Consider the following 22,465-nt stretch of genomic DNA (forward strand, 5'->3'; position numbering starts at 1 on the left):
CTTAAAAAGCACAAACAGTATCTTTACAGTTTTGAATGTCAAAAGTCTGAAATGGTCTCACTGGATGAAAATCAAGGTGTCACCAGGGTTCTGAGCCTCCTGGAGGCTCTATGAGAGAACGTTTCCCTGTCTTACCAGCTTCAAGAGGCTGCTTCCCAGGTGGCTCTAGTGAAAACAACCTGCCTGCCAATGTGGGAGACATAAAAGATGCAGGTTCGATTCCTGGTCAAGAAGATCCCCTGGAAAAGGGCATGGCAACCCACTCTAGTATTTTGCCTGGAGAATCCCATGGACAGAGCAGCCTGATGGGCTACAGCCCATAGGGTTGCAGAGTCAGACACGACTGAAGCGACTTAGCACATGCGCACACAGAAGCTGTTTCAGACCTGGCTAGTAACTCCCAGCTCCAGTTTCAAAGCTGCAGCACTCCTCCCCACACTGACTCACTCTGACTTCCTCTTCTGCCTCCCTCTTCTACATTTAAGACCTCGGATAATGGGCCCAGCCAGAAAATCCTGAATAATCTCCCCTATTTTCAGGTCAGCTGATTAGCAACCATAATTCCAGCTGTTACCTTAATTTCCCTTTACTGTGTAATGGAATGTGTTTCGAAGTTCCAGGGATTAGGATGTGGGCATATTTGGGGGACAGGTGTCATTATTCTGCTATCACAGGCCTAAAATAAGAAAGATCACTTACTGGATTAAAAAATAAAATCTAAATCTGTTGCAGTCAACAGTCACACTTGCAACCAATGTCAAAAGTCAAACCAAATACAAGAAAGGAGACAACACAGGTTTATCATGATTGAGTAGGGAAAAGAGAAGCAATTTACTAGTAGATTAATTTGATAGATTTCAGAGCAAAAAGCATTCAAATGACTAATAAGGAAAATCTAAATAATGAAAACCTAACAGCACGAACATAAAGTATGGAACTAATCTGACAATATTTCTTTTAAAAATATATAGAAAGAACCATTGCAGGGCTTGGCACCAAGCAGGTAATAGTCAATAAATGTTAGTTTCCTTTCTTAGATAATGACTAAACCAAGGATGAAACCGAATTAATACAGAATATTTAAAATACAACTAAAACACAACTGAAACATCAATATGCCCAGGCAGCTGCCAAAGCAAAGCTCAAAGAACATGTATCCACTCGAAAAGTGTAAATCAAAGCAAAAAAGAAAAGAGACAAAAGGAAAACCAGAGAACTGAGTTCCTCTCCAAGAATTTTAAGGGAAAAAAGCAAAAAAGCCAAAATATGGAAATAATAAAAGTAGAAGCAGAAATGTGGAACCAAAATGAAATCAATAAGTAACATGAATAGCTGGCTCTTTGAAAAAACAAACAACTCCAGAGTCAATCAAATAAAACAAATTAATACCATCAGAAATGATAAAATGTTGAATTTATACATGTTTTTAACTGGGAAGAAAAAGAATAGTATCTCAACAATCCCAATACATTTAAACCCAAGTGAAAAATACGACTGCCTATTAAATAGGAAATTTCAAAGCTGATTGGCAGGAAGAGATTATGACACAGCAGTAACACAGTGATAAGAAAGTTTACTTTTTTAAAAAAGTCTAAACTTCAGAAGGTGAAAGATTCAGGAGATGGATGATGGTGACAGTTGCACAACAATGTAAACAGGCTAATGCCACTGACCTGAACAGATAAATACGCTTAAAACAGTATGTTTTATATCCTGTGACTTTCACCACAATAAAAAATCATTAAAAATTAAAAAAAAGCCTAAACTGAGTTACTTTTCAAGAAACTTTCAGACCAGAATCCAAATATAAAAACAGGCTGCTCAATTCTCCACCAATCAGCAAATGGAGGTTCCAGTGGATATTCTGGCATCGAACCACCACTTCCTCAATTTCACTCTTCCAATTACACCGTAAAAATGGATTTACTACACTCTCATCTGAATCTGTAATGTCAATACAAGATCACTAAGTAGAGTCACATGAGTCAAACTACAAAGCTAGTATCCTCTCTGAAATGTACACGGAGCTCTCTGCTTAAGGCTCAAATCCCCTCTCTCCACCTTGGAGCGAGGGGAAAAGGATTTAGGGACGGAGGGAATATACCAAGTAAAGAGATGACACTGTGAGTATACAGTTCTAGTATTTTGTTTTCTACAAGTCAAAAGAATGCAACTGGACTCATAGTTTTCTCCAGTGAAAGCTGCTGGCTTTACCTCAAGCAGGCACACATACATGCTCTGGGTGACACATCCCTGTGAGCACCTGTCTGTAACTTCAGAGAATGGCTCCAATTGACAAGCTGCTGACACTCTCCCAACATTTTAAAGGAACTGCACCTCTTACACTGAGCAGAACCTTACAGACTTTAGTCATTTACTGGCAACACACAAAAGCCAAATAAAAGCAAATGACTCTTGAGGAGGACTAGATAGAGCCCAGGACTGTGGGAACTGTTTCCCAGCTTTGTGGTTGTGGGGTGGGGGTCACTCTCTCCACACTAGGTTGCTCATATATCCACTCATTAAGATAAGGGGATAAGAAAGTGCCTGTAAATGATGAATTTTACCTCTAGTATGGCCAAAGAAACCAGCTGTAACAAGCTCATTTAGCAATCATTTTACTCACTATTAGGTAATAGGTGACAAAGTACAAATCATCAGTTATAAAGAGCCTATCTCCAGAGTTCAGGGATTTCATCTTAAATTCTAGTCTCCTTGTACAGGCATGACCTATGATCTAGCAACGCAATTGGAAACCCCAAGCTCAATATGGGGAAGCTTTACTTCCGAAGTCCTAGGAAACTATCTAAAATGGCTCCAATCCACTGTCTCTCCCCTATAACAGAGTTCCCAATAGCTCATATCTCTCTGTACCCAACAATCTGCACATTTATCGAGCCCCTCACCATCCTGCTCTTCAAAGAACTCGTACCCAAGAAAAATGTGTGTGTAATTAGCAAGTAATGGGAATGATATTTTCGAAACCAGAAATTCTGCATTCAAGTGAGACTGTTCTCATTTAAACAGTCCCCCTGGGAGGCAGGGCATTAATCCCACTTCACTGCTCAAGTCATCTTTGGACCTTTCCTCCTGGACTTGCCTTGAGAACCCACAGTCTGTTCTTTTGAATACCCTCAATGGTGCCAAATCTTCATTGACAGTGGATTTTTAGAAATGGCCAAAAGTCAGTCAGAGCTAAGTTTGGTGAATAGGAAATGTGATCAAACTAGGTGGCACTATTTTGGTTAAACAATTGCATATGATTATAAAGCAGTGAGATAGATTTTCTTAGATGATTTGCTTCAAAGGAAAATTTCAGATGAGTAACAAGGGGTATGAGCAATGCAACAGGTATATATTTACCTTTTCCCTAAGTAACTTCTTTGAAAGATAACACTCATTTGGATGTGTCAGCTCAAACACAAGGTTTGCTTTGTTTAATTACCACTCATAAATAGAAGGCTCCTTAGTATATTGGACCTACTGTGCCATGATTGGGGTGGGGGGCATGTCACTAAATTAGAGGGAGGGCATGCATGGTCTACCCAAAAGAGCAAAGGCTTCAGAAGGAGACCAACCTCTTAGAATCCTGACTTGGCCCCTTGCTGCCCGTGTGGCTTTAGGGAAGTCACTCTACAAAACAAGGCTGATATCAAACTCACAGGGCTGCTATAAAGATTCAAGATATTGGGTACAGAGCACTGACCTTGTGCCTGGCACGTGGTAGGTGTCGCATAAGTCATAGCTATTATTAATAATAACCTCACTATAATCAACAGGGTTTTCTTACTATAGGTAATTTGAGATGACAGAACGACAGATAAACAGACATTTGGGAGGTTAGGAGTTCATTAACAGTACCAACATACAATCACCACTGATGCATCTGGAGCATCTTTAAAAAAAAAAAAAACAACAGTAATGTGCCAAAAATATTTACAGGAATTGTGAGCACTATGTAGATAGAGTGTTTTAAAATCACATGATGGGCATTGTCTGCAATGCCCCTACCACACTGACCTTTCACCACTGTCTTAACACACCAGGCCTTCCCATGACCCTGTACCTCTGCATACTTCATCCCTAAGATACCCTCCCTGCCCTCTGGTCTGACAAAAGCCTATAATTCTATTCTTCAGGACCAGGTTGTGGAACCCTCCCTGTTGAGCTAGACAGAATTCGTGGCTCTGCCCTTCATGTTCCCACAGCATATGGTTCTTAGGTTCCTGTCCCTGGAATGCCTCATCCTGTGTGAATTTTAATCTGTTTCCATTTCTGCTTCTTTTGCTGGGCTTGAGGAGCGTGGCGAGGGACCACGTCCCATTCACAATTGTACTCTGAGCTCCCAGCACATCTCTGGCATGCAGCAGGAACCAGGGAGATGTTTGATGAAGGAATGCTTTACATGTACTTTACAAACACCTCTTAAAGGCCAGGCAGCTCCCTTTTGTTAATTACCAGCGAGCCTTAACCTCTGTAACTAAAAAGAAGCTCATGACCAACCAGTTCTGAGCCAGATGCAACTAGGCAGAAGGTCAGCTGGCAGTCCTGCACATCTGAGTGTTGACAGCTGTGAATCATTCTGTCCGTGCCACTTCCCAGAGGGTTGGCAATACAGCAGCAGATTCAGACTCACCAAGATCAAAAGGCTGGAAAGGAGATTTGCAGTCATGGCCCCTGCCTTGACTATTGACAGTGACTATTCCTGTGACACACACAATATGCAAAGTCAAGGCAGCCACAGTCTACTTGGTGTCACGGTGTTCCCAGCTCTCTGATGGAAGGGCTGCATTCTGAAGGAGGGAAGGGGGTGCGAAGAAAGAGAACCAGGCCGCAGATCATGAGGAAGACAGTGACTCTGCAGAGTGAGTCGTTCATTCATTCATCCATCCCACCCACGAACACTTCCTGAGCCAGGTAAGCAGGCTACCATAATGCAGAATCAAGTCCCTGCCCCGACAGAGCTACAGTTGTCTTTTCACAGGGCAGACAGGCATTAATCAAACAAGCACAGACAAACACAAGGATCCAGACAAGTACATGGAGGAAGAATACAGCACCCTATGCACAGGGGTACAAACAGGGCTCAGTGGGCTGGTTGGGGAAGGCAGAAAAGCTGCCCTCAGCAAGCAACAAGTGAGCTGAGATCTGAAAGAGAAACAGGAGTTCACTAGGTCAGGAGGAGGGGGGAACATTCCCAACAAAGAGAACAGTGTGTGCCAAGGTGCTGGGCTAGGAGGCAGGTGTGGAATGGGCTCTGAATCCCAGGCAGGGGGCAAAGCTGGAGGCCCTGGCACAGCCCTCAGCTTGACCCTGAGCTCTCTGGCAGGTCCTCCTTGGCATGAACCAAGACTAAAAATGACAGAACAGTGTCAAAAACAAGGTGTGCCCGTGAGACATAACACACCGCCAGCTGAAAACTGGCAGCTGCCAACGTGAGCTGGCCACTGTCTCAGCAGTCTCCACCGTGAGGAAACACTGCTCACTTCCACTGACCCACCACACCTTTACACTTCCCAGGGAGCTGTGCATCTCAATCCTGGAAGAACTAAAGGGCTGACAAATATGGTGATGTTTACTATAAAGCTGTTTAGATAGCTGGTGCATGTGTGTGTGCTATAAGTCGCTTCAGTTGTGTCTGACTCTTTGTGACCCCATGAACTGTAGCCCACCAGACTCCTCTGTCCATGGGGATTGTCCAGGCAAGAACACTGGACTAGGTGGCTATTTCCTCCTCCAGGGCATCTTTCAAACCCAGGGCTCGAACCTACGTCTCTTAGGTCTCCTGCCTTGGCAGGCATGTTCTTTACCACTAGTGCCACCTGGGAAGCCTTTAGATAGCTGGTATTTGATTATAATTTTCATGTGCAAATTTTGGGGGGCAAGGGGAGAAGCTATCGAAAAAAGTGGTTAAGGACATTATCTGTGCAGCACGGTTTTGCTTCGCCAACTGTTAGTTCCATCACTCCAGGCAGCTCTTTGTAGCTTTAGAATGCTCTTGTCACCTTGCAAAATTGTCCTGGAGCTTTCTATTTGTAAAGCGCTTTGCAATCAATCATTAAATTGGCCTCCCTATTCTGCTACCGATAAAACAGATAAGTGAGTGGCCCAAGGACACAAAACAATTCAGATCTTATCATTCTCATCACCTTCGCCAAACAGTGTAGCTACACTAGGCCTATCCAACTCTGCTATCCCGGAGATCAACCCTAACTCCTACCTAGGAGCAGCAGAGGAAGGCGGTGCATGTAGTCAGTTCTCTGCTACTTGCTCTCAACAAGCTCCTCTATGCAGAGCATCTTGAAGGCCAACAGTGATAATGACTGCACTGGGATGGGCACACTGGCACTTCAGACTAGACAGAAGATGAACAGGACAGTGCTCAAAGAGGAGTAAGAGCACTCAGGAAGTCACAGTGGCTTGCAGCTTAAAACGTCACCATCCCTAAGGAGATGGCACTCCCAACACACACACACTCATCCTCTGTCTCTCCCCCAAGACTTCCCTGCATCCCCCACAAGCAGCCTGGGCAGTGGTCTCTCCTGGGCTGCCACAGTACAACACTGCTGCTGCTGCTGCTGCTAAGTCGCTTCAGTCGTGTCCGACTCTGTGCGACCCCATAGACGGCAGCCCACCAGGCTCCCCCATCCCTGGGATTCTCCAGGCAAGAACACTGGAGTGGGTTGCCATTTCCTTCTCCAACACATGAAAGTGAAAAGTGAAAGTGAAGTCCCTCAGTAGTGTTCGACTCTTCACGACCCCATGGACTGCAGCCTACCAGGCTCCTCCATCCATGGGATTTTCCAGGCAAGAGTACTGGAGTGGGGTGCCATTGCCTTCTCCGTACAACACTGCACACTGCCATAAATCGTCTATTTTCCTGCCCTTCTCCATTCCCATGGGCCCTCCCAGTATCTGAAGCCCCCAGCCCAGGACCCAGCATAGGAAAGGTTCATCAAATGCGTGGCTTCCAACCAGCAAATATGAGAGACAGAGCACTCTCTTCACAGGACAGTGGACTTAAGAGATCAGCTAGACCAACTCCTTATTTTTCACATGAGCAGAAAATCTCCCAGTTACATATGGCCTGTTCTTTGGGCTCAGTTTAGTTCCACATTTTACAAGTGGCTCCTGTGTGTGTCAGACACAGCGGGGGCCTGTTGGGAATAGAGAATTGAGTAGGAGACCATCTCTGCTTTAGGGAGTTCACAGTCTGAGGACGTAAGAGTTACAGAACACTTGGGCAAGTAGTGCAAGGAGAGACGCTCGATTCCTTAGCCTGAGTGCCTTCCATCCTGTCCACTCGCTAGTCCCCATCGGGAAACAGAACGGCAATATCTACTTCCTGCAAATAAACATATAATCAAGACTGATGAGACAACACGCATGGAAAATTGTCAGGTTTACCCCCCAGAAAGCATTACGTAAGGTCCCGCCATACCCTGACACGGACTCCAAGGATTCAACAGTATTTCAGATATCAGTTCCACAAAGAAGCAAACAAGCGAGGTTTGGGCAAACGTCCAAGGCAAACCTCAAGGGCTGGGAGGAACTGGAGGAAACAGCTGGGTTGGGGGGTAGGGGTGTCGGGTCAAGTGAAGCGGCCCTGGCCCGGCGAACGGAGGCAGGCAGTGGGTGCCAGAAGATGGAGTGGTGAGAGGGAAGTCGGGACATCGACAAGGGAGGGCGAGCGGAGGGGCGCGGGGTTCCGGCAGGGCTGGGGCCGCGGCCGGGAGGTTCTAGAAGGGACGGTGGGCCAGAGGTTTAATGTAGCGGACGCGGGAGGAGCAGCGGGTCGGCGCCGAGGCCGATCGGTTTTCCGAGGAGGCTCGGGCAGGCCCCGTCGCCCACCGCGGCATCACGGCCGCCGCGCCTCCCCAAGCCGTGCGGGCGGCGCCTCACCTCGGGTTGAAGTCCTGGAAGAGGCCCCTCAGGTTCATGGCGGAGAACTCACCGCGGCGTCCTCCTCCTCCTCCCCCCGCCCCCCCGAGCAGCACGGTCTGCGCGTTACAGCGGGTACATGGTGCCAGCGCTGGCCGCGTAGCCGTCGTCGCCGCCGCCGCCTCCCGGAGAAACCTGAGTTGCACCTCCCTCCCCTCCTTCCGGGCTTCCGTAAGGCCGCTGCGCATGCGCCCTGAGCCCCGCCCCGCCGGCCCGAGGAGCGCGGTGGGCAAAGCGCGACGCCGGTGTCCCCGCTCCCGGCGCGCAAAGGTCCCCGCCCTCGGCCCCGCACCGGGCTAAAGAGACGGCGGGGACAACGGAGGCCGGAGGGACAGAGGACCCGGGGGAGGGCGCGGAGAACCAAACAGGGTGCTGACTCTGCGCAGGCCCACGGGGAGGGAGCGGTCCGCCCGGGAGTCCCGCGGGGAGGTCTTCGCGGACCCCTGACACCTTGGCCCGCGCTGCCTTCTGGAGGTTTCCCTCAGCGAGAACTGAGCCTTGAGGGTAGTGACCCCGGGAATCACGTTGCATTTTGGCGATCTTCTCCCAGGCTTCACCTGTCAAACGTGTCAATGACCGCTTCTCAGCTTCCCTCCCAAGGCCCACGTCAGCGCAAGGAGATATGCTGGCCGTCCCAAACTTGGGCTACCCCGCTCCAAAGTCATCCGCCCTCCCTACGGCCTTCCCCTCCTCAGTTGCCTCTCTGCGTTGGCAGCAGACCTAGTCACCGGCTTGGTTGCAAGGTGGGGTGCCCAAACTGGAAATCTGGAAGTTATCCTGGCTTTGCTAACCTAGTTCAAAGTCTCCTTGGCTCCTGCCTAGACTCTGTGGTCACGTCCCACCTGGCCCAGCTCTTCCTGCACTATGAGCCATCCTATTTATAACTGCCGGGTTCATTTTCCTTGGGCAAGTCAACATCTTTGACCCTCATTTTTTTCTCCTCTGCAAAACGGAGATAATAAAACCTACTTCCTAAACTTGGCAAGATTCTGTGAGATAGCGTGCATAACACACTGCCTGGTGCACACTCGGTGCTCAGAGAACACTGTTGCTATCTGGTGTTTCTGCAGGGGCCTCTCTTCAAGGAGTCTGTTAACTTTTGGAATTAGCAGAACAAGCTCAAGCAGGTGGCCTAGTCTACCTTCTTCACTTCCCCGCTGATATGAGTTTTCCATGGGCACAGGAATACCTTAGACATTAGTCTCCTATCATTATGGGTAATAGTTATACTTTGTTACAATTGCAGTTTCTCAAATGGCAGTTTTATAGGACTTAGCCCTGGAGGCAGCTTGAGAATATCACAATTATGAGAGTCATACTTTGCCATGATGTATTACCTTTCTTTTGAGAACTTGCAAAACATTTCACAAGTGGTAATTAGACTTCCCAAACCCATTAGGGAGTGGGTATTATTATATGAGCTGTTTTTAAGGATGAGTGACCTGAATCAAGTTTGTTAGCTGCCAAAGCACCAGAGGACTGTCCTAGAGTTTGAGTCTATCTCCCCAGCCCATCCTTCCAGTGGAGTCCTTTGTCTATCCCTGAGGAGGTTCTCAATTGGCATAGAAATATAGAAGGGAAAGCTGAGGCACAGAAAAGCTTGTATAATGTGCCCTGAGCTGCCCAGCAATGAAGGATGTAGGACTTGGAGTTCCTGACAAACCTGCAGCCCACACTCTGCAAAAAAAAAAAAGAGATACTTGCCAGTGACCAGATTGGCCAACACCACTTCCTTACTAGTGGCCTCACTCCAAACAGGCATTAAGAGTGAGATTGTTGGTCAGTTAAGACACTTGAGTACCAGGTACTGTTGCCCTTTCAAGAGATTCATGGACAGAGACCAAACAGGCTGCTCAGACTCCAGAGACTTGAGAGCAGGCACTACTTTAATGAGGTCCCAGAGAATCTCAGAGCTGAGCCACTGCTCTGTAGGCTGGCAGTACCCCCCACATCCAAGATGATCAGCCTGTGGGGGCTGCCTACCCTGGGAGAACAGGATGCCAATGCACAAACAACTGTCACTGTATTCTTTTGTCCTGACAAGCCAAATTGCCAAGGGAGCATAAAGGCCTGTCCGTGAGGACATATAGGAAAAATTCGACTACCCAAGCCTCCCATCCTGAACCTTTGAGAAGTGGAGGTACCTGCACTGCCTCAACTTCACTGGTGGCCCTGCCATGTATTTTCCTGGGGCTCCCATGGAAATAAGATTCAGAGCATCCAGGTGACCCTCTTGTCCTCTTTCCAACAAGTACAAAAGACTCTGCTGCCAATCTGCTGCCCACCTCAGACCCCTCACTCAGTGTCTGACCCTGTGCAGCAGCCCAAAGCTTCAATGGCCTGTGTGGACAAATCCATGAGTGACCCGAGCATTGAGGAAAGCCCCTGAGCCATGCAAAGGATGACACCTTCATCATCTCTAGCCAGCCTGGACTGGCTACCACATTTTAGGGCCACCTTACTTAGAAGCTGCCAATAATATTCATACAAAGGCCTGAAATGGTTCTGGGTTGAAAAGGCATGAACCCCAAGTAAACCAGAAAGCATATCCATGTGGCTTTGGAGTGGACACGTGTTACTGGGTTCAAGAAATTTCAGTGTATATATGGACCATAGTTTTAAAGACCACCTTGGATTTATGCTACCCTTCGGATAAGTAGGTGGCTTTTCCAATTCAACATTCACATTGACTCCAATGTGGTGGGTGGAAGGTGGGCTTCTGAAGAGCAGGGCCCTAAAAGGAGCCAATGCTGCCTTCAGACACTCTGGTCATGGAAGACCTGGGTCAGGGAACAAAATAGTTGTTGCCCAGCTGTCCGTGCCACCAGGGCTGCTCCCCCAGGCCACCACAGTGGCAGAATGAAGGGGACACAGAGGACTCAGACCGGTGTCACTGTCCCTCCAGTGCAGAGAGGGATAGCTAGGAGCCAATGCCAGGCCTGCTGGGGGACAGCGCCTGCCCCCAGGGTTCCTGGGGGACCTGCTTGAGAGCTTCTTCAGCCAGGCTGGCCCTTGTTGTTGTTGTTCAGTCCTTCAGTTGTGTCTGACTCTTTGTGACCCATGGACTGCAGTACGCCAGACTTCCCTGTTCTTCATGTCCCGGAGTTTGCTCAAATTAATGTCCATTGAGTTGATGATGCCATCAAACCATCTCATCCTCTACCACCCTCTTCTACTCCTGCCCTCAATCTTTCCCAGCATCAGGGTCTTTTCCAATGAGTTGGCCCTTCACATCAGGTGGCCAAAGTATTGGAGCTTCAGCATCAGTCCTTCCAAGGAATATTCAGGGTTGATCTCCTTTAGGATTGACTGGTTTGATCTCCTTGCTGTCCAGGCGACTGTCAAGAGTCTTCTCCAGCATCACAGTTCAAAAGCATCATTTTTTTGGCATTCAGCCTTCTATATGGTCCAACTCTCACATCCATACATGAGTACTGGAAAAATCACATATTTGACTAGACAGACCTTTTTAGGCACAGTGATGGCTCTGCTTTTTAATATGCTGTCTAGGTTTGTCATAGCTTTTCTTCGAAGGAACAAGTGTCTTAATTTCATGCCTGAGGTCACCATTTGCAGTGATTTTGGAACCCAGAAAAATAAAGTCTGTCACTGTTTCCATGGTTTCCCCATCTATTTGCCATGAAGTGATGGGAACGGATGCCATGATCTTAGTTTTCTGTTGAGATTTAAGCCAGCTTTTTCACTCTCCTCTGCCTTCATCAAGAGGCTCTTTAGTTCCTCTTCATTTTCTGCTATTAGAGTGGTATCATGTGCTTATCTGAGGTTGTTATTTCTCCCAGAAATCTTGATTCCAGCTTGTGATTAATCCAGCCTGGCATTTACCATGATGTACTCTGCATACAGGTTAAACAAGTAGGGTGACAATACACAGCCTTGACATACTCCTTTCCCAATTTGGAACCAGTCAATTGTTCCATATTCAGATCTAACTGTTGCTTCTTGACCTGCATACGGGTTTCTCAGGAGGCAGGTAAGGTGGTCTGGTATTCCCATCTTTTTAAGAATTTTCCACAGTTTGTTGTGATCCACACAGTCAAAGTCTTTAGTGTAGTCAATGAACCAGAAGTACATGTTTTTCTGGAATTTTCTTGCTTTCTCCATAATCCAACAGAAGTTGGCAATTTGGTCTCTCATTTCTCTGCCTTTCCTCAGTCCATCTTGAACATCTGGAAGTTCTTGGTTCGCGTACTGTTGAAGCCTAGCTTGAAGGATTTTGAGCATTGCATTGCTAGCACGTGAAGTGAGTACAATTGTGTGGTAGTTTGAACATGCTTTGACATTGCCCTTCTTTGGGATTGGAATGAAAACTGATCTTTTCCAGTCCTGTGGTCACTGCTGAGTTTTCCCAATTGGCTGCCATATTGAGTCCAGCACTTTCACAGCATCATCTTTTTGGATTTGAAATAGCTCAGCTGGAATGGGAAAAATAAGAGATCTCTTCAATAAAATTAGAGATTTTTCATGCAAAGACAGGCACAATAAAGGACAGAAACAGTATGGACCTAATAGAAGCAGAAGAGATTAAGAAGAGGTAGCAAGAATACACAGAAGATCTATAAAAAAAAAAAAGATCTTAATGACCCAGATAATCACTATGGTGTGATCACTCACTTAGAACCAGACATCCTGGAGTGCAAAGTCAAGTGGGCCTTAGGGAGAATCACTACAAACAAAGCTAGCAGATGTGATGGGATTCCAGCTAAGCTACTTTAAATCCTAAAAGATAATGCTCTAAAAGTGCTTCACTCAATATGCCAGCAAATTTGAAAACTCATCAGTGGTCATAGGATTGGAAAAGATCAGTTTTTATTCCAATCTCAAAGAAGGGCAATGGCAAAGTATGTTCACACTACCACACAATTGCACTCCTTTCACCTACCAGCAAAGTAATTTTCAAAATTTTCTAAGCTGGGCTTCAACAGTATGTGAGCTGAGAACTTGCAGATGTACAAGCTGGATTTAGAAAAGGCAGAGGACTGAGATATCAAATTACCAACATCCATTGCGTCATAGGAAAAGCAAGAGAATTCCAGAAAAATATGTACTTCTGCTTCATTGACTACACTAAAGACTTTGTGTGGATCACAACACACTGTGGAAAATTCTTAAAGAGATGGGAATACCAGACCACCTTACCTGCCTCCTGAGAAACCTGTACGCAGGTCAAGAAGCAACAGTTAGATCTGAATATAGAACAATGGACTGGTTCCAAATTTGGCGAGAAGTGTTTCAAGGCTGTGTATTGTCACCCTGCTTATTTAACCTGTATGCAGAGTACATCATGGTAAATGCCAGGCTGGATTAATCACAAGCTGGAATCAAGATTGCTAGGAGAAATATCAATAACCTCAGGTAAGCATATGATACCACTCTAATAGCAGAAAATGAAGAGGAACTAAAGAGCCTCTTGATGAAGGTGAAAGAGGAGAGTGGAAAAGCTGGCTTAAAACTCAACAGAAAACTAAGATCATGACATCTGGTCCCATAACTTCATGGCAAATAGATGGGAAAACAATGGAAACAGTGACAGACTTAATTTGGGGGGCAGATTGTGACTGCAGTCATGAAATTAAAAGACACTTGTTCCTTTGAAGAAAAGCTATGATAAACCTAGATAGCATATTAAAATAGCAGAGACATTACTTTGCTGACAAAGATCCATATAGTCAAATCTATGATTTTTCCAGTAGTCATATATGGATGTGAGAGTTGAACCATAAAGAAGGCTGAATGGCAAAAAATTTATGCTTTTGAACTGTGGGTTGGAGAAGACTCTTGAAAGTCCCTGGGACTGTAAAGAGATCAAACCAGTCAATCCTAAAGGAAATCAGTCCTGAATTTTTATTGTAAAGACTGATACTGAGGCTGAAGCTCCAATATGTTGGCCACCTGATGTGAAGAGCTAACTCATTGGAAAAGACCCTGATGCTTGGCAAGATTGAAGGCAGGAGGAGAAGGTGATGACAGAGGAGGAGATGGTTGGATGGCATCACCGACTCAATGGACATGGTTTAAGCAAGCTCCAGGTGATAGTGAAGGACAGGAAAGTCTGTCATGCTGCAGTCCATGGGGTGGCAAAGAGTCGGATATGACTGATCGACTGAACAACAACAGTGGGAATTCCATCACCCTTACTAGCTTTGTCCATGGTAATGCTTCTTAAAGTTCACTTGACTTCACATCCCAGATGTCTTTCTCCAGCTGAGTGGTCACACCATCCTGGTTATCCGGGTCATTAAGACCTTTTTTTGTACAGGTCTGTGTATTCTTGCCACCTCTTCTTAATCTCTTTTGTTTCTGTTAGGTCTTTTCTGTTTCTGTCCTTTGTTGTGTCCATCTTTGCATGAAATTTTCCCTTGATATCTCCAGTTTTCTTGAAGAGATCTCTAGTCTTTCCCATTCCACTGTTTTCCTCTATTTCTTTGCACTGTTCACTTAAGAAGTCTTTCTTATCTCTTCTTGCTACTCTCAAGAACTCTGCATTCAGTTGGGTATATCTTTCCCTTTCTCCTCTGCCTTTCACTTGTCTTCTTTTATCAGCTATTTGTAAAGCCTCCTCAGACAACCATTCTGCCTTCTTACATTTCTTTTTCTTTGGGATTATTTTAGTCATCACTTCCTGTACAATAATGCAAACAAACCTTTGTCAATAGTTCTTCAGGCACTGGCTACCAGACCTAGTCACTGGAATCTATTTGTCACCTTCACTGTATAATCATAAGGGATTTGATTTAGGTCATACCTGAATTGCCTAGTGGTTTTGCCTACTTTCTTCAGTTTAAGTCTGAATTTGGCAATAAGGAGTTCATGATCTGAGCCACAGTCAGCTCCATGTTTTGCTTTTGCTGACTGTATAGAGCTGCTCCATCTTCAGCTGCAAATAATATAATCAATCTGATTTTGATATTGATCATCTGGCTATGTTCAGGTGTAGAATCATATCTTGTGTTGTTGAAAGAGGGTATCCGCTATGACAAGTGCTTTCTCCTGACAAAGCTCTGTTCACGTTTGTCCTGCTTCATTTTGTACTCCAAAGCCAAACTTGCCTGTTACTCCAGGCATCTCTTGACTTCCTACTTTTGCAATCCAATTCCCTATGATGAAAAGGACATCTTTCTTTGGTATTAGTTCTGGAAGGTCTTGTAGGTCTTCATAGAACTGTTGACTTCAGCTTCTTTAGCTTGAGTGGTGGGGGCGTGAATTGTATTACTGTACTGGCCCTCTCAACCTGAAATTCTGCACTCTTGAGTTCCTGAAAGGGCTCATCCTGAATGCCACCAATGAGAAAATCCCTGGAGTCCCCAAAGCTTCACTTATATGATGCACCCCCCACACCCATGCCCACTTCCAGAGAGGACCTTTTGTTTCTGGCTCCTTTAGCTAGATTCCATAAGTGCCTAGTCTCTTGTGACCTGAGAGCCCCCTGGCAGAGGCTGGGTTTGGGGGCTTGAGGAGCTCAGGGAGGGGCTTCCATTCTGCTTGAACTTCGCCCCCCTCCCCCACTACATCTTCCTCCAGAGATCAGAAGGGCCACCCCTTGCTGGGAGGAGTCCCTTAGGATTAGCATACTGCTGCTGCTGGGACAAGAGGGAGGGGTGTGTCCAGGCCTCTCTGGCCCTCTTGTCACTTGTCCCTGGGAGCCAGTGGATGAACACCTCTCCTGGAGCAAGCTACCCACTAAAGCAAGCAGGGACCATTTCCTGTTGTAAGGTCAAGTAGGGAGGCTGTGTCTGGGCCTCTAGGGCCACCAGTATGTATGTCCCTGTGGCGTCTGCTGTGGACCTCTCTTGCCACCAGAGACTCCAAGAAAGTGTCCCAGGTAGGGAGGGAGGCTTCTGGGCCTCTGACAAGCACCACTTGGAACAGTCAAGCAGCTGTAGACATTTGTCAGATGGATAGATTGCTCTGTCACAGTCTCCCATCTACAGTGGGATCCTGCCACCTCCTAAAATGTTTTCTCCAGCCCCACGCATGGTACTCCACCCTGCCCTGACCTCTCTGCAGTCTAAGGAGGTGATGCTCTCCCCAAACTCTGTGTCCTGACAGCTTAGCCTCCCTGCAGCCCCTTAGGTTATAGGTGCTCAGGAAATGAATTTGGGAGTCCAAGCTACACAAAAGCCACGCTAGCAAGCAGTTTCCGCACACCCTAGACCTCACCCTGGGTCCCCCACCTGTGTCAGAACCATGATCTCTGCTTTCTAAGTTTCCAGTAGCTACAGGTATTATCTGTGGGCAGCTGCCCTCCCATTCTCCCAGGGCATGGACATGCTGAAGCTTTTTGAATCTTATTATAGAACAAGTTAAACCATGTTTGCACAGACATGAGATAGGTCATCCATTTGATAACATTTTAACTGGAAAGAGAAAAATATACATCAAGTAATGCATAAATGGATCCTTAGACATACACAGATGTGGGAATATTAAAATGTGGGGGAAGGTACATCTTGAATACTCAGTAAAAATAGCCCCTTGTCACTGAGCAGCAACTCTGGGTCAGCCACTTCATATGCAGGTAACACCTTGTATCATATTTGTTAGGGCTTGAATTATATCCCCAAAAGGTATGCTGAAATCTTCATCCCCATAGCTACCAGGGGAACTGAAGGGGAAATAGGGCCTGTGCAGATATAGTCACATTAAGATGAGGTCGTTAGACTGGGCCTAATCCCATAGTTTTCATTCCAATCCCAAAGAAAGGCAATGCCAAAGAATTCTCAAACTACTGCACAATTGCACTTATCTCACACACTAGTAAAGTAATGCTCAAAATTCTCCAAGCCAGGCTTCAGCAATATGTGAACCGTGAACTTCCAGATGTTCAAGCTGGATTTGGAAAAGGCAGAGGAACCAGAGATCAAATTTCCAACATCCTCTGGATCCTTGAAAAAGCAAGAGAATTCCAGAAAAACATCTTGTTTCTGCTTTATTGACTATGCCAATGCCTTTGACTGTGTGGATCACAACAAACTGGAAAATTCTGAAAGAGACAGGAATACTAGACCACCTGACCTGTCTCTTGAGAAATCTGTATGCAAGTCAGGAAGCACCAGTTAGAACTGGACATGGAACAACAGACTGGTTCCAAATAGGGAAAGGAGTATGTCAAGGCTGTATATTGTCACCCTGGTTATTTAACTTATATGCAGAGTACATCATGAGAAATGCTGGGCTGGATAAAGCACAAGCTGGAATCAAGATTGCTGAGAGAAATACCAATAACCTCAGATATGCAGATGACACCACCCTTATGGCAGAAAGTGAAGAAGAACTAAAGAGCCTCTTGATGAAAGTGAAAAAGTTGGCTTAAAGCTCAACATTCAGAAAACTAAGATCATGGCATCTGGTCCCATCACTTCATGGCAAATAGATGGGGAAACAATGGAAATGGTGGCAGACTTTATTTTTGGGGGCTCCAAAATCACTGCAGATGGTGACTGCAGCCATGAAATTAAAAGACACTTACTCCTTGGAAGAAAAGTTATGAGCAACCTAGACAGCATATTAAAAAGCACAGACATTACTTTGCCAACAAAGGTCCATCTAGTCAAGGCTATGGTTTTTCCAGTGGTCATGTATGGATGTGAGAGTTGGACTATAAAAAAAGCTGAGTGCCAAAGAATGGATGCTTTTGAACTGTGGCGTTGGAGAAGATTTGGACTGCAAGGAGATCCAACCAGTCAATCCTAAAGGAAGTCAGTCCTGAATATTTATTGGAAGGACTGATGTTGAAGCTGAAACTCCAATAATTTGGCCACCTGATGCAAAGAACTGACTCATTTGAAAAGACCCTGATGCTGGGAAAGATTGAAGGTGGGAGGAGAAGGAGACGACAGAGGATGAGATGGCTTGATACCATCACGGACTCAATGGACATGAGTTTGAGTAAACTCTGGAAGTTGGTGATGGACAGGGAGGCCTGGCATGCTGCAATCCATGGGGTCACAGAGTCGGACATGACTGAGTGACTGAACTGAACTCTATCCCATAGGATTGTTATCTGTATAGGAAGAGGGCAGATTGAACGTAGGCATGTCCAGAGGGGAGACAGCCACGAGAGCATGAAAGCAGAGCCTGGAATAATCCAGCCAAAAACCAGGAAACACTTGGAGACATCACAAGATGGAAGAAACAAGAAAAAGCCTCCTCCAGAGCCATCAGAGGGAGCATGGCCCTACCACCACTGTGACTTTCAGAAAATCACTTGAGCCTTGAGGAAAGAGAGAGAAATCACAACCTGCTCCCCTCCCCGCCCCCACCCACCAATTTGTGGTACTTTTTTGGGCAGCTCTAGGAACCTAATATAATCTCATATCAAGGCTCAGAAGTTGTACTGTTACAGTCTCCATTCTACAGAGAGCCTGACATTGGACACTGCCCACAGCGACTCTCCTAAACCCCTCAAGACACCATCTCCCCTGGAATGAATATGAGATCCTGGATGAGGGGTGAGATCTAGCACAGAGAGTGTGAGGATGGAGAAGGCTCCTGGACATGGAGGGTTGGAGGCACAGCCCACTGAAGGCTGCTCTTATGTTCAGGCTACAGTCCTGCTCTCTCATTCCATGCCCACTCTCCTCCCTTCTCTCCCAGCTGCTGCGGAGTTCCATGTTCTCCTGCAGGCTCACTGCTCTGGGCAGACTGAATGTCAGGCAAGGGGAAGCCTGTCCTTTAAAGGACAGTGATTGCAGGGCTCGTGGACTCTCATCCAAAGCAGGGTGAGCCCTTGAGAATGTGGGTCTTTGGGATGCTCCTCCTTCTGGATGCTTGAGCACATGTGGCTTTCCACCCAGATGTAATCCTGTGAGTATCCCTTGGCTTCACATCCTGCATCCCACCACCATCCCAGCCCTATCCCTGTTCCCAGGCCTAGCTCAGGGAACCAGGACAAGCAAAGGCCTGGGATTCCTTCCTTGCTCACAAAGGTCCCTAAAGCAGCAGCCAGTGATATTTGCCACAGAGGAGGGTAGGTGAGAGCCAGACAGGAGGTCAGTCCTTTGCCAAGGAGGCTAGAGGTCAGATCAGACATCAACTGTGGGTGGGGAATGGGGGCTTCTCCGGAGAAGAACCGTGGCTGAGACAACTCTCACCAGCACCTAAAGGGGCAGGCTCAGGGCACTTAGAGAATGCGAGAGCTTCTCTCTGATGGGCAGGGAGCTCCTTGTGCTTGGCCCCACCTTGGTGAGAATGACCTGGGTGCCTGGGTGGTTTGTGCTTATGCAGTGTCTACTGGAGAGGATGGTGCCCCCGGGAAATGCCCCTCCCCCGGAATGCCCTGGGTTGCTCTTGATATGTCGTGGCTGCTATTGTCATGCTTGCTGGACTTCCCCTGGGCTAGTACTGTCACCCATCAGTCAGTTCATTTCATGAATAGACACAAAGAATACCTGTTTTCCTGGGAGAGCCCCCCTGGGGCTGTGGTCTACAGCAAGAGCCCCCAACTGAGGCCAGGTATAGACCTGGAACCCTGTATTTGCTCAAAAACCGCTTTAAGACATCTGCCAGTATTATTTGCCACAGAAGTCTGTCAAGATCCAGGCAGGACTCAGATTGTTGGATACAAGGATATCAAGGGTCCAGAGCAAAACTTTAGGTGTGCATACGTGTGAGTGTTAAGTCACTCAGTCATGTCCAACTCTTTTCGACACCAGGAATGTAACCCCCTGGGGCTCCTCTGTCCATGGGAATTCCCAGGCAAGAATACTGGAGTGAGCTGCCATTTCTTCCTCCAGAGTATCTCCCCACTCAGGGATCGAACTTGCATCTCCCACATTGCAGGCAGATTATTTAACACTGAGCCTCCAGGGAAGCCATGAGGAAACACAGGGACTTCTCAGAGGAGCAAAACATTCACTGAGAATCCTTAACCCAAGGGATAGCACCTGCCCAATCTGTGATGCCCTGGGCAAGATCAGCTTGGGAACAGGGTGGTGTGTGTCCACACAGAGGCTGCTGCAGAAGATGCTGGATCCTGGAAATGACCCCCAGATAAGTCAGTGGGGACGGGGGGCAGTTTGCACCTCCTAGCAGCCAAAGGCCTGAGGTTCTTATGTACCCAGAGCAAGAACCCAACCACACCTAGCAGTCATATCCAGTGAGGGGCATGACGAGTACCTGCTTTGAGAGCTGTCATGTATCCATCCTGGACTGCCCCCTGGAGCTGTGGTCCGGGCCTTGGCCCCAGAGCAGATGTCCTCATGGAGGCCGGGGCGGCAGCTCACCTGCAGCGGCATCTGGGTCCCTCTCCATCTCCCGGCCAGCCCAGGGCAGGTCTGATGGGATCTACAGGGGCTTACTGCTTCCACCTCTGTGGGGCGGCCAACCCTCTTTGTAGTCTGTACCCCCGGGACCCCACAGTCTCCTGCCTGGCTCCTTTCTGAATCCTCATTGGAGTCTGGGGCCTCTGGTGCCTGGGAGAGTGTCCTGGGGACCAACCCTGCCAACTGCTAGAGCCTATCCTCTGCTCAAACAGCCGGAATGGGGACACCAAAGTCCTAGCTGGCTGCGCAGGTGGCTGACCAGGCACCCCTATGCATTTTACACTCAGGCTCAAAAGCCAGGACCTCACAGTCACATTCACAAGACCCTGAGTTTACTCCAACACGTGGGATTCCACAGGGAATGGTCTGATATACCTCAGGATCTTAGAGATGTGCCCCGCACTTCCATGGCAATGAATACTACTGACCCACCACCAGGACACTCGCCCACAGGCTGCATCAAGTCCTGACGGCTCCACCTGAAGCACTGTGGAAGGGGATGCCACCCTGGGACTTCCAGATAAAGATACACACATGAGGTCATCAGGACCAGGGCCTAAGCCGCTCTCAGGTGGGCAGGCAGGACAAATCCCAAGGCCAGGTTCCGGGGGAGAGGGGGCACTGTGGGCAGCAGGGGTGGGTGGCCTCCGGGCTGGGCCCCACGAGGAGGATGCCCCTAACCCCAACAGGGAACTTTGGCAGCTAGCTGCTGTCCTCCTGATGGAGACTGAGCACAGCCCCGAGGGGGCTGACAGTGTGGTTCGGGGGGGCAGCAGGGGTGTGTGTCTGTGTGAGGGGTGAGAGAAATTCCTGCAGCCAGCTCCCTGTGGGGCAGCCTCTGTCAGGGGTCAGAAGTGCAGGACTTTAGTCTCTGGGAGGAACCACACTCGGAGCGGTGTGTGTCTGTGTGTTGTCCTGACTTGAGGATCAACCCCCAGGCGCCTGTGTCCCTTCAAAACAAATGGTCATGACAAAAATGCTTCTGCTCAAAATTCACTGGCCCCGGGTCATCACATGACCCTTCCTAAGTGAAGAGGCCTGGCAGGGTCGTGTCCCCATGTGTGCAGGGAGAGAGGAAGACAAGAGGTGGCTGAACACCTGACATCTCTTCAATTCCATATTGCCTAGCAGATGCTCAACAAAGAGCAGTGGTTAAAATTCTACCTTGTTTTGGGGAGGAGAGTCTGAGCAGGTCACATGGGTCTTGAAATTCTCCACCTTTTCCAAGTGTCCACTGACTATTTGGCAGCTGCCATATACGTGGCCAGAATCACATCTCCTGTTCCCGTTGTTCTCTGGCACTCAGCACAGAGAGCTGCCCCTCAGCCCCCTGCACCCATTCGCACCCCCCACTGCAGTGACCTTACCACCTCCTTAGGCCCGGAAGTCGCTCCTGCCTTTTGATGCCAGGCACAGCCTTAACCTGTGTCTCTGCTGCCTCCACACTTCTGAACCTGCCTGAACCCGGGGACGCTGGCAGATGTTGCATCTTTCCTGGCTACTACTTATTTCTAGTGTTATTTGGATCTCAGACTCTGTCCCTCTCTCCTCTGAAAATTGTTTTCTTTTTAAGACACCTCAGAGAATTGGCAGCTCAATAGGAAATAGAATAGAAAACCACTCAAAATTGCTGTTCTGTGTGTTTTCCTCCCCGGGGATAAATTATTCAGTTTGGGTGTTTGTGAGGGTTTGAGGATGGGGAGCAGTGTCTTTCCCAGCTGGGCACAGCTCACTCAAAGATCCCAGGATTCTAGTCACACAGCAGGTCCTGTCCACTTTTGCAGCTTCTCTTCACTCATTTCATCCAAATGAAATCTAGACCATGCTCACAAGTGAAAATAATAAAGTCCAGATGACCAAATAAACTTTCATTTCAATGTACTTGTTAATCAGCTTCCCAGGGCAGACAGAGGAGGGCCAGCACAGGGAATACTGGGCCATACATAAAAGAGCAAGATTCACATTTCTCTAGGATTCCTAGCAGATGGTGGGTAGAAGACACCTATTTCATCCCTGTGGTCAACAGCTATGGGACAATAGCCAGGACCCCTTCCTTCCTGCCCTAGAAAGAGATCTCCCTGGGGTTTATCCAAGAAGCAAAAGGACACCTCACAACAATGATCCATTTCAGAGATTCCCCTCACCCCCAACACAAACCTCCCATGACTGTGGCTTCTAGATTATCGCTCTAAGTGTGGGGGTGTCCTGTTTCTCCTAGTGTCCCCACTGCTAACACAGCCTTT

The 22,465-nt window shown here is 47.5% G+C and overlaps 1 protein-coding gene across 2 annotated transcripts in view; it reads right to left on the bottom strand.

Annotated features, from left to right (window-relative positions):
* Positions 1–8,144, bottom strand: part of TMEM185A (transmembrane protein 185A) — a 44,224-nt gene extending 36,080 nt beyond the window's left edge. For both annotated transcript variants that reach the window (XM_025275772.3, XM_025275771.3), the window contains exon 1: positions 7,903–8,144. In XM_025275772.3, coding sequence (XP_025131557.1) covers positions 7,903–8,129 — 227 coding nt within the window. In that variant the 5' untranslated portion in view covers positions 8,130–8,144. The remainder of the gene's footprint in view (positions 1–7,902) is intronic.
* Positions 8,145–22,465: the final 14,321 nt, after the last annotated feature.

The sequence above is a fragment of the Bubalus bubalis genome, chromosome X (assembly GCF_019923935.1).
Source record: "Bubalus bubalis isolate 160015118507 breed Murrah chromosome X, NDDB_SH_1, whole genome shotgun sequence".
NCBI classification, from domain to species: Eukaryota; Metazoa; Chordata; class Mammalia; order Artiodactyla; family Bovidae; genus Bubalus; species Bubalus bubalis.